General features: G+C 46.3%; 1 protein-coding gene across 3 annotated transcripts in view; it reads right to left on the bottom strand.

Moving 5' to 3' along the window:
* Nucleotides 1-6881: 6881 nt before the first annotated feature.
* Nucleotides 6882-12443, bottom strand: part of LOC144167370 (carbohydrate sulfotransferase 3-like) — a 43878-nt gene continuing 38316 nt past the window's right edge. For all 3 annotated transcript variants that reach the window (XM_077696655.1, XM_077696656.1, XM_077696657.1), the window contains 2 exons: nucleotides 11654-12156; nucleotides 6882-7867 (listed from right to left, as the gene is read on the bottom strand). In XM_077696655.1, the coding sequence (XP_077552781.1) occupies nucleotides 7328-7867; nucleotides 11654-12156 (1043 nt within the window). In that variant the 3' untranslated portion in view covers nucleotides 6882-7327. The remainder of the gene's footprint in view (nucleotides 7868-11653; nucleotides 12157-12443) is intronic.

Raw genomic sequence — 12443 nt, 5'->3', positions numbered from 1 at the left:
CAGACTCCAACTCGGATATGAAGGGTAAACAAAAACACTCAAAGCATTCATCAATAGCAATCAGGGCACCTCATTCAATTCTTTCTTTCCTATCGTTCCCAGAAATTCGGTATTGTTTGTTGGCATAAAAAAGTTCAGAATCTCTTACTTTGCTCGATAGCCACGTTTCAGTTAACGCAATCATGTCTGATGGAAAGTCATTAATTAGTGCTCAAAACGCATCTCGTATTGGAATAAGGCTCCCAATGTTGGTGAAAACCACAGGAATGTGGGATTCTGTTGGTGCGAGGCCACCACGCCTCGCATTTTCCTATGTGTATCTACAGGGCCTAACGCGCCCAGAACGAAGGCCTCGTGGAGGCTAATTGGGTTTGTTACCCATTGGTACGCCCATTTCATAGATAGTGTCGTCGGTTGCGTTGTAGCTATATCGTTTGTTATTCGCAGTTAGAACATTGTGCGATATTATAAACGGAACCTTCAAACATTTGCCGTGTTCAGTTACTTTTTTTTTTGCTGCACGAGTTGCTGGACAGAAGTCTACAGACGTCGCTATCTTTGGGTAGCTTCCGGTTTGATAGGACGAGTTCTTTTGTTTTGCATGAGGCAAATTTTACTATGATTGGTCGCGTTTTGCCTTCTTCGAACCATCCGATCCTCTGTGCCCGTTCTATGTGATCACTTGATGAAATAGGAGTGAGGGTGTCCCAAACAATTTTCAAGATTTTGATTTCTCATTCTGGGGATTATTCTTTAGCAGTATCCCGTATGTTAAAAAACAAGAGATCATCTTGAAGAGCACGATCTTCAGCTTCATCGAGACGTGAATGGAGTACGCATGTCTCGCTTTCGACGGGTTTTACCGTTTCGCAACGATTTGTCAAGTCCTGGCGCGACTATTCAAGAACAGACGTTTTGGTTTTCGCTTTTTCTAACCTTGCCTTCACTTCCATGATTTCTTTAGAGTCGTTTTGCTGCTGTAGTTTTAATTGTTCAATTGCTGTAGACATAGCCTTTTGTTCCGATTCCATCCGGATTGATCGAGCATTAAGGTTCTTTACTGTTTCCAGCACCTTAGTTAGGGCGTCACTGGTGGGGCCCGGGTTACGTTCAATGTCACCACACAGCATCAAAAACAAAGAACACAAGGGTTCTGTCAGTGCTATAGGGCATGAAAGCACTACAATGAAAACGTCGTCCGACCTAAAGTAGCGCAGGGGTAACCCTAAAATGTAACTAACCTGCAGAACGAAGAAAACTGGGTGTGAGAACTTCATTCTGTTCGTGCTTCCATGCCCTCTGAGTAACCCGCGAGGGTGCTCCGGCTTTATAGGGTCAAGCAAAGTTCTTCGTGACGTCACTGTGCAGCACTCCGTGATAGCAAGCACGTGCATCGCGCAGATTTGCATCTGAGCAGCGACACAGGGCGATGGCAGGGGCGAGATTGTTGTGGTGCTGCGTAGACGTTCTGCGTGGTTGCTGACAAGTTGAGGCCTCCGTAGCGCTGGGTAGCAGCATTAGAGCACTGGACGGGCCTGATTTTAAGGCCCGAGCCCGGCCCGGGCCCGCTTTGTGAAGCCCGAGCCCGACCCGGGCCCGTGACACCGATCCCGGGCCCGGCCCGGGCCCGGGCATTCATAAGTGAACCTAGCCCGGGCGCGGCCCTGGCCAGCCGTCTCAACCCCAGTCCCGGCCCGGGCCCGGTCATTTATTTTTGAGCCTAGGGAGGGCCCGCATGTGTGTGACCAGGCCCGGTCTTAGACGCTTAAGAAAGTTTGTTTATTATATTTGGACCAGTGTTTCCGTAGCGGGAAATCAGACGGAGCATCTAGTCTGTACAAGCACGTCCTGAATTGAAACGCAAAAAATAAGGGTTTAAAAGTGCACGTAGTTTAGCTTTCACCGTCTGCAGTTCACGCCACATCGGCGTAATAATAGCTCGTATTCTTAAACGAGAGGCATCATCACATTTGATGACCGGACTCTTGGCAATTTCACGTGGTTGTCTCGGTCACAAGTTGGTATTGCTGAGATTTCTTGCTTCCCATTTGAATCCACGAGTACTTGTGGGCGTTGCAATATTTTCCCTGCAGTGGTTGTTAAGCGGTGGTGCTTCTCTGGCACGCGAGTTTGATTTCCAGCCATGGCAGCCGCATTTAGATTGGTTCGACATCGTAAAACACACGTACATAGACATAGGTGTGCAGCTCCAGGGTGTCTTAATTCCTTCCCCGCTAGGGCATTCCTTGTAACCGTATCTTTGATCCGTTATACACCCAAATATAAAACGTGTATGCAGTACATGAAATGTGTATAAAATTACAGTATAGTGACTATCAGACCTAGCAAAACATGTTTGAATCTGAACAATGTTTGAAGTTTGAACATCTGAACAATGTGTACAACTAACATCAAGAAACGCGTAAATGTAAACTCAGAATATTCAATTTTATGCTCTTTTCTACACTTCACGTCAGAACTATTAATAGCCGGAGGTGTGAATTCAAGCCCGAGCCCGGCCCGGGCCCATGGCGTCGAGTCCGAGCCCGGCCCGGGCCCGTGGCACTGAGCCCGGGCCCGGCCCGGGCCCGTGGCACTGAGCCCGGGCCCCGCCCGGGCCCGCCAATAATCGACCTCTGGCGGCCCGGCCCGGCCCGCGGGCCGGGTCGGGCCCGGGCTTTAAGGCCGGCCCGGGCCCGTGCAGTGCTCTAAGAACCGCGGTGCCACCAAGAAGAGGCTAGATAGCTGCAGAACGAAGAAAACTGAGCGTGCGAACTTCATCCTGTTCGTGCTTCCATGCCCTCTGAGGAACCCGCGAGGGTGCTCCGGCTTTATAAGGCTAAGCAAAGTTCTTGGTGACGTCACTGTTCAGCACTCCGTGATAGCAGGCACGTGCATCGCGCAGATATGCATCTGAACAGCGACACAGGGCGATGGCAGGGGGGGGGGGGGGCATTGTTGTGGTGCAGCGCGAACGTTGTCCGTGGTTGCTGACTCGTTCAGGCCTCCGTAGCGCGGGGTAGCAGCATGGAGAAAGAATAAAATAGGAGGGGAAACTAAGCTTCCTGGGGCAGCGTGATAACGTCACAAGCACTTGGCGAACGTCAAGTTTGCGGCATCTGGCGGCAAGCGAAAGAAGTGCGCGGTCATCGGCACGGCCGGGGCGCGTTCTGTTCCCGCTCGCCCAGTCCAACCCGTCCGCGGTATCCCGTCGGCATTTCGCCGGGCTGCCGAAACATTCCGTGGCCGAAGCGAGAGTGTGTGCGCTCTTCTGCGCTTCCGTTGGCTGAAGAGGCCGCCTTCGCGATTAATTTTCGGTCAAATTTAGACCGGCCGGTGCGAGCGAATAAAAGGGGCATTTTCTTTTAATGTGTAACCAATCTTTCGCGAGCACCAAGCCCAGAATAGAGACGTGTACACGCAAAAAAAATGTAAAACCTGTAAACGTACGGCCTTATCTCGCGTGCGATGCGCTCGAAGCGAGTTGAGTGCACCGGTCAGTTTAAGACGTGCGCACGCACGCACGCGCTACGTCGGAGATAAACGCGCGTTCCGTCACCGCGTCGCGCAGCAGCTCGAGCTCGGCTCATGCCTTGTGGTGAATGCTCCAAACAACAGTGTTACTTTTAATACATTCAACCAGGTGCCGCTGTCAAATTGTTCGCCGCCGCAGCTGCGGAGTTTCGTAGGTCGCCGTAGTTATCATTGTGACATTATCTGGTCGCTCGATCGCACCGGCCACAATGGGCGTTTTTTTTTCATTTTTCATTTCATTTATTTCCACCTTAAAGGCCCGAAGGCATTACATAAGGGGGGGCGTACAAGGTATGAATTTCTGCTCAACCAGGAACACAAACAGCCGGAAAAAAAAAGAAAAAGGGAAAAACAAAGTGGCACAAAAAGTGTTGCAATAGACATAGACGCAAAATACATGGCTCCAAAAAATAATCTACAAGGGCATATGTTAGCTCTATTTAGTCATATTGACATGTGACTGCTAAGTTTATTTCGGAAGGTTTGGCGGTTGCCGCACGTGACAATGTTATCAGGCAGGTTGTTCCATAGGGTAATTCCATTGGGGAAAAAGGAGTTGTTCATGGCTGAGGTGCGGCCGCTGATTGGTGCTATAGGGTGGCTGTGGTTAATGCGGGATGAAGTTCTGTGTGATGGTTGTAAGAGGGCGTGCCGTGATTGTGGGCGACAGAAGAAAGCGTGGATCAGGCTGAGCCGACAAACAATGCTACGTGATTCACGAGATGGCAGCTTCAATGATTCTTTTAGTGCGGTCACGCTGATATCGTTAGAATACTGGGAGCAACTGAAACGGGCGGCGCGGTTTTGGATTCGTTCTAGATCGTTAGTAAGATATATGCAAGGGGTGCCAAATTGAACAGTCATACTCGAGTTTCGGTCTCACAAAAGTTTGGTAGGCTAACATCTTAATATCTGGTGAGGCTAGTTTCAGGTTACGGCGCAAGTATCCTAGTGTGCGGGAGGCTTCGGAACAGATAGTTTGTATATGAGTTTCCCATGAAAGTGACGATGACATATGCAATCCGAGGTATTTGTATGAAGATGTAGAGCTAATCGGAACTGAATCAATGTAGTAGGCGTAATGAGGTGAGGTGCGTTTGCGGGTGAACGACATTGTTTTACATTTATTTAGGTTTAACGGCATGAGTGATTTGTTACACCAGGTTGCAATCATTTGGAGATCTTTTTGAAGAGCAGCGCTGTCGTCTGGATTACGGATGGGAGAGTATAGAACGCAGTCATCTGCAAAGAGGCTTAACCTTGATGATATGTTAGTAGGCAAGTCATTAATGTAAATTAGAAACAGCAGAGGGGAGAGCAAGGCACCCTGGGGGATGCCCGACGTTACATCAGAGAGAGGAGAGTCGTAGTTATTTGCGCTAGTGTATTGCTTGCGGTTTTTTAAGAAGTTCTTGATCCAAGAAATAATGTTGAGAGGGATTCCGAGATTATACAACTTAAGGATTAATTGGTTATGGGGGACATGGTCGAATGCTTTTGAAAAATCTAAAAATACGGCATCTGTTTGAATGTTATCGTCCATGAAGTTTTGTATATCGTGCGTGAATTCAGCCAGTTGCGTTTCGCACGACAGAAGTTTCCAGAAGCCGTGTTGGTGATGATAGAAAAAATTGATGGTTTCCAGATGGGTCATTAAAATTGGCGCGATGATGTGTTCGAGCAGTTTGGATGCGATGCTGGTTAAGGAAATAGGGCGGTAGTTGGCTGGCGAAGCGTGATTGCCTGATTTAAAAATTGGTATTATCTGAGCCTCTGATCCTCTCCTATATATTTTTGTTCCGTGGGTAGAAGCATCCAGGAACCCCGGTGCCGCCAAGAAGAGGCTAGAGAGCTGCACAACGAAGAAAACTTGGGGTAGAACTACATCCTGTTCGTGCTTCCATGGCCTCCATGCCCTCGTGATTCCATCTCTTTTATACATAAATGAAACGTACGTAGTAGGGTTACCAGAAATATTTGATTTTATGCATTTATTGCCCGTCGTTAAGAATGCACAGTCACTCTTCTGTGTACCTAGCGAAATCCCTCAAGTTAACTGCATTTGTCTCGCCTGTAATCGAATGATTGCATGCCGAAAATGCTGCACAGCCCCACAAATTATCTTCCCACACCGCCAGGTGAAGTGAAGTTGTAAAGGTGCAATATGAAAGTGTAAAAAGGAGCAAAACGCCATTTCGCCTAACGTTCATGGCGTTTTCATCGCCAGCTAATGATAGTAATGTTCTGATTGGGCAATCTATAGCGAGAAAAGAGGTGTATTTCTGATGCTCTGTTTTTATAATAAGCAAGCGGAAATCCATCTCTAGCATTTTTTTCTGACGTTTTTTGGGTGCATGGAGCTAATTTGACAAAGAAATTAAAGAAATGTAGCGTACACGTTTGCAGGATATTGGCAGTACATTGCATGCTGACAAATGAAGCCCAAGTCTTTTTTTTAATATTATGCCAATCACGACCGCGGTGTCAGATTCGAGATAATAATAAACCAGAGAAGGTGAATCTCTGTAAAAGAGTGTGTAGGTTTTTTTTTAACCCAAAACCACAAGATATACCCGCAACCGGCACAGATAGAGGAAGAACAAACAAATAATAGTGAACCGTGGCAAATGGGTATAGATATCGACATAGAGAGAGTTTAAATAGAAGGGATAGAGTATAATTATTGTGCATAGAAGAAGGACACCGCACATGTTTTTCACTTGTACTCCCGGTTTATTAGGCAGCTCTCGGCCGCGGAGCCCAATCGCGGCGCTGCGGAGTCTTGCGGCAAGGTCACATATCAAGCTTCACGGTTGTGCAACGTACTCCAAGGTGATGTCGCATTCGTAGCGAACGCTGGTCTATTGGAGCGTCGGTGCCGCTCTTCACAGACTCGACGAAACGAATGGCTTCCACAGGAGGGGACCTAGGAGTTCCCGTTGTGGCTGAATAATGGAACGTATAACAGGTCCTAATGCCCGACCGTCATCCGTGCCGGTCACACTGGACACCGCCTATGTTCTCCCTCCCCAGGTTAGCCTACTACACCCTCGGCGCTGTCAGCTCGTGATTGGCCGGCGCGTTGCACTAGGTCGTGCCTTGTCTTCACCCTCAGCGCAATAGCACTGGCTAATGACCTTGGCGCTGCATGCCTCCCGTCTCCTTCTGTCGTTTTCTCTTTCGCGTGGTATTCTTCATTGGCGGGCCCTTGCTATTAACTTTCTTCGCATGACATGGGTAATATTTTGCCCGAGTTATGGGTATTTTTGCAATGTTCAACCGGTTTCTACTCAACTGCAGTATTTTCACGCCAAATACTGTATGGCCACGTTGTTTGCGTTTTTCTAAAAAAAATTCTGTTTTGTTTGCACAGCTCGGCACAGTTCGGCTTTGACATTCTGGCATCACTCCCTCGGTCGCCGCTTGCTTTCGACGCTTTACATAAAAAACTGTTTTTTAGAAGAATGCATCAAAATAGATTGTAAAATCCCCATAATGTTTTTGTTTGTGGATTAATAATACAGCAAAGGTCCACGATGATTTGGGAAGGCTAGCATGCAACATTCTCATAGCCCACGTTATAGGTTGGCGCAGAGGTGCCCATAGCTTGCGATGGACCGGCGAGGATATGTAATTCATGAAATGCGCTGGAAATAGTGGCCAGGAAGAGTAAATGATAAGGAGCAACAAAATAGTGATTGTAAGTATGCCGCAGGCAACCGTTTTGCTCGCGGGGTGCAGTCACCGATAATCTATTTTGCCTTAGTTTAGACAGAAATCCATGTCTTTTAAATCACCCTTTGAACCACGCAGGTGCCGGGATCTGCCCCTTTTCGCTTAGCGTCAAAAGTTCATAATTGAGCCTCAGAAGCACGTCGCTGCAAGCCCTCTCAATAGCATGTATTGTTCCGTTCGACAATTTTCGTTTCCACTCGACTGCAACACGATGCGGATTCCTCTTAGTGGAGTGTGCATTTCTAAGATCTCTGAACGTCGCTCTTGTATGGCTTTTCACGTACTGGGAAACGGCCGTTGTATAGTTTAAACCGAGGTAACGAAACAATTGCGGAGCTTCGTTCTCGGGATCCGCCGCTAGGTCTTCGAAGCGGAGTCTGATAGTACGATTCGGCTGCATTCGTTTCGCCAACTCTTCGAAGCTGTCAAGGTCGGAGCGCATTTGCGCGCACAGGGCTTCGGCACTGTCGCACGCCTCATTGTCCGTACACCAGCGTAGACCACGGCGGGACGAGTAGACGGCACGAGGGTCTCTCACCAGGTGAACCACTTGAACAGCAGGAGCAATGTCTGGATTTCTCTCAATCCAGTCAGCAACCTGCCATAAGTAGAGTCAAACATTCAATCAGCATTGAGTATTTTTATGCGATAACAAAATCTTCGAAATTTTCAATCACTAGAACACAAGGCAACAGGCGTTAAATTCAGTTACACTGCTCTCTAACCATTGAAGTTTGTGCTGAGTGAAAACATTTCTTCTTTACGATGCAAGATAAGTAGCTTCCACTCATCTGTGGTTTTGTCTTTGAAACTTCTCAGTGACGCCTGTGTAATGTTAAGCAGAAGAAATACTCACTGCATTACATCACAGTTTGCTCATATTAAACATGACGTTTGGCTGTAGTACCCCTACACTCTCCAGAAAAGCTCTGGTTGCTTGTCTTCATTGAAAACTGTTCTAGGCAAAAAAACAATCATTGACCGGCTCTTGCATGCCATGTTTCGTTAGGGGCACTTGTGAACATGTTTGTGGTATTTGGGAGCGTTATTTCTTCTCCGGAGCGTTGGAAAATTTTACAATTTCATTGAAGCAATATAGAGAAGACTGAACAGGAGGCCTTTAGGGCGCCCTTTACTTTTAGGTTTCGACAAAAATATCTGTGTTTTCCTTGTATTTTCTGCTCGCCTAAAACACAGTCCGAGAGAAAAATCGCGGAATGCCAGTGACGTTGACAGTTAAGTTTTTACGTGCAGTCAGCATCAGGGAAAACATCACACGCGCAATTTTAAACGGGGAAGGTTATAGTTTGACCTTCTAATTTACGTAGTGCTTCTACTTCTACGTCCAATTGACCTTCTGACACTGATTAACTGCCACTGTAGCTAAAAAATTGAGTGCTTCAAGTTTGCTCAAAATGTCCCACCTGTCAAACAAAAGTTCAGCAAATTATACGCCATTATGTGTCAAAATCAAGGCAAGCAAATATTCATGTACAAAACATTCACAAGTAGGAATGAGTGCTCGAAGCCGGATTACCGACCTGCGCCAGGCGTCCCCAGGTCGCTTCAACCCTGCATGGTACTATTCGCGTACGCCGACTTCAGGTATTGCATTGAGCTATACGTTTTGAAGTGTAAGTCTTCTGGCGGCGATATTACGAGTACTGATTGTCCCACCTAGCGATACCGTTCCCGCACGTCCAAAAAAAAGTTTTTACTGTGTCTCTTTGTGAGTTACCGCATATTAGTCTTGTTTTAGATGGTCAAAAGGACATGTTTCTGTGCCTGTTCCCACAAGACAAAGGTTCTGTTGTTGCCCGTGCTTTACAGGAGAGGTAGACTAAAATGTCGCAAATTTGAGTGCTTGTTATTACCGTGAGGGGAAGGTGTTCGGAGTTGGCTTTTGAGTATGTTTCTCTGCCTACTACGTCTATCGCTGCCTAAGGATGCCTACGACTACGACTGCAAAGCTCTGCTCAGGCCCTGCACGGGTTGGCTATGGCTGGTCTGAATGAGCGTCATGCCAAAAACAGGACGTTTATTGTCAATAAAACATTTGTACCTTTACTGTTGATAGAGCGGAAAGCTGAGCGTGGTGGCGATAAGCTGTTAGCATGATTGCACGGGGTAACGTATAAAAACTAAAACAGGAATGTCCCAACAGGACGAAGTGCGATAGAAAAATGGCCAGTTTTCTGCTGGGCGAGTTCGCGAAATGCTGAAGGCGTGGTTCTTGTGCCTGTCCCTTTTGTGTTCGAACCATGTCATTAAATGTACTTTTTATTTGGGGAAATTGTTTCCAGGTCATATCAACTGCGTTGTAAAACATTTGCTGCCGAATACCTTTTCGAGCCAATCGCATCAGACCGTATAATTAGGTTTCAGGGGGTTAACTCTGCTGTACACTACGCTGCTGCGATGGCATTTGCTTTGCTTATGACGCTGTTCAAATGCTAGGAACTGTTATTTCTTTGCACCACTTCAATTCTCACTGGAACCAAATAGGGATCCAACAAATCTACTTTATTTCCCGCAATGTATTTAAGTTAGAGATCATTGTTTGGCCATGTAAAAAAAAAAACTCTCTCGAGCTGTGACTCCTTATGTCGAACTGCATTCATACAACACTAGAAAATAGTGTCGCCAATTAGCCTTCGGAACGTTGCTCGAGCAAAAACACAAAGAAAAGAACGCGAAAGCGACGCAAATGCAACTCCGCAGTGAATGAGTGAATAAACCTTATTGTGCCGAACACTGGAAAGAGAGGAGCAGAATGGGGTGCCCGGCGGGTCCTTTTCCCTCAGATTGCCTCCAAGAGAACATTGGCCCTAGCGGCATCCTTACCAAGTCTCATCACCTTTCATTGATATTTTTCTTCTCTCCCTCAGGAAGGCGGACGACTCTTAGTTGAGACTCCGCGTCGGAGCTGAGCAGCATTGCGTCCCACAGCTCCCAACTATTAATGAAAACTGTTGGTGCTGTAGGGGCTGCGCGAAGTTCTTGATAATTATGGGCTGGGGTATCCATAATGCTTCGTCTTCAACGCTCATAATCAGACTTAGCTACACATAGAAAGACAACTTTTTCGATGCCATAAAATCAGTCAAGACGGTTTAAAAAAGCAGTCAATAAGACATTAATTGTTTAAATATCATGATCGCACTCTAAAATATACTACTACGCAGGTAATTAGAAAGCAAGTTTAAACTTTTTTTTGTATTTCTCAGAATAGGCATTTTTAGCGAGCTTGATCACCGTCACTCCATTTATAGCGGCGCTATGGGCTGGCTTTTTTCAGTTGTTGGACTGAACTCATTCAATAGCCACTTGTGAAAAAATGGCCACAAAACAAAGCAGAGTGTAATGAGTATCTGCTACGACAAACCTACAGAAGCCGTGCCCTAATGGGCAGGCTGTACTTATTGCATCCAGGGAACTTCCAGACTAAAAAAAAGAGAAATGGGAGCACACGAGTGAACAAGTTCATGCGGCGTTAGAAGAGGGCACTACTCGAGATTTCAGGTCCAATATCCGGCTCAACAAAAATTTCTGGGAAAAAAGGAAAGCAAAAAAAAAAAACGCTCGAAAGGTGTTATATCTAAGAAGGTGAGGAAATATTGGCGAATAATCTTTAAGAAAGCTAGCAGTACGGCACTGAAATTACCACAAACAATCACACAAGCTAAGGGCGGCACCTGGTGTATGCTTACACCCTCGGGCTTTTGTCGACGCGAACCAGCAACATCAAAAGTCGTAAAACTGACAATCGACTTTACTGTAACCTATGAAATTTTGTTATGCACAACGCTGTACGCGCACACAAATCACATGCATCGGTGTCTAAGCTCGGTTACTTCTCCGTACTCTGCAATTCCATGCGCCAGGCGGACGCAACCAAATAGCGAACGGCGTAACATTCCAATGCGTTTTACCCAAAAGCCCGATGAAGTGCTGATACACCATTTGCTGAAAGAAAGGGAATTATTTTGTTCGAAATTCTCCGCCATTCTTAGTGTGTGAGCGACATTGTTAGCTTTGGTACTTTGTCACTAACTGCGGCCGCTAAATCATATATAAACCAGACTAGCAGTAAAAGTTCAAGCAACAAATAGGAACTATGATGTTTTCGTGACACCGTTAAAGAGGAGACAAGCTTCCAATCTTAGAAGCTTATATTCCATCAGAAGCTTGTTTACACATGATGTTTTTTTAATAGTATAGCTAAAAATATTTTAGCGCTTTATTTTACTTTCCTCTGCCATCTACCAAGCTACATGGGAGGCTATACGTGCGTGAGAAAGTGCAATACAATTTTCTTTTTGTAAGAATACATCTCCATCGACGGAACGACGGAAAAGAGAAATAAAACAAAGCTTTCTCGCACCTGACTGACGTAGAGGCGTGTAAACTTCAACACTTGCTGTTGGGCACGAGAGCAGAGGGCGGCCATGTGAGCGGGAGAAGTGCAGGACTGCCCGCCTTCACACACTTCAGCCAAGAAATGGTTCTTCTCCACATACTCGAAGTGGTTCTCCAGCCACACAGTGTACAGCGGCACGTTCTGCATGCGGCACCGAACAAGCTCGTCTAGAAGCTCGAATGCGTGACGTTGTCTGCCAGGGCGAATACGGCCACTCACTGTAAATGGCATGAGTGGCTCGAAGTGGTAAAATGTCCTTGCTCCCGAAGAGAGAAGCTCGCCGACGAACGTTGATCCCGACCGGTAGTAGGCGACAAGGAGAACTATCTTTACATCAGCTTGAGCGACGGCGGAATAAGTCTTCAGTGCACTTTCAAATGCTGCTGGCAGCTTTCCTTCTAACGACGAATCCCATGTTTCGGTTTCAATTAAATTTGAAGTCGTGTCACCTCGCCGGATGCCACCTCCTGCAAAGTAGAAGCCAGTTCTTTTTAGGTAATGATTTCTATAGCCTTGTAAAACTGTAATCTTTATGTTATCGGTCCTTAAGCCCTTGAAATTAAGTGATTTTGCTGCAAAATCCTGAATCCTGTCTAGCAGACCCTCATATAAGTGATGTAGGTATGAACATTGCAATCAACCTTTACGAACAGTCACATAATTTCCTTTATACCACGCGAGATGTAACTCTATCTTTCACTGTATTTCATTCGCGGCAAAGATTTCTACACTATGGGTTGCGGAAGGTTTTATT

This window comes from Haemaphysalis longicornis, unplaced genomic scaffold, assembly GCF_048455015.1.
Source record: "Haemaphysalis longicornis isolate Haplotype H1 unplaced genomic scaffold, Haemaphysalis longicornis Haplotype H1 scaffold_2, whole genome shotgun sequence".
NCBI lineage: Eukaryota > Metazoa > Arthropoda > Arachnida > Ixodida > Ixodidae > Haemaphysalis > Haemaphysalis longicornis.
This window is presented reverse-complemented; position numbering and strand designations above follow the sequence as displayed.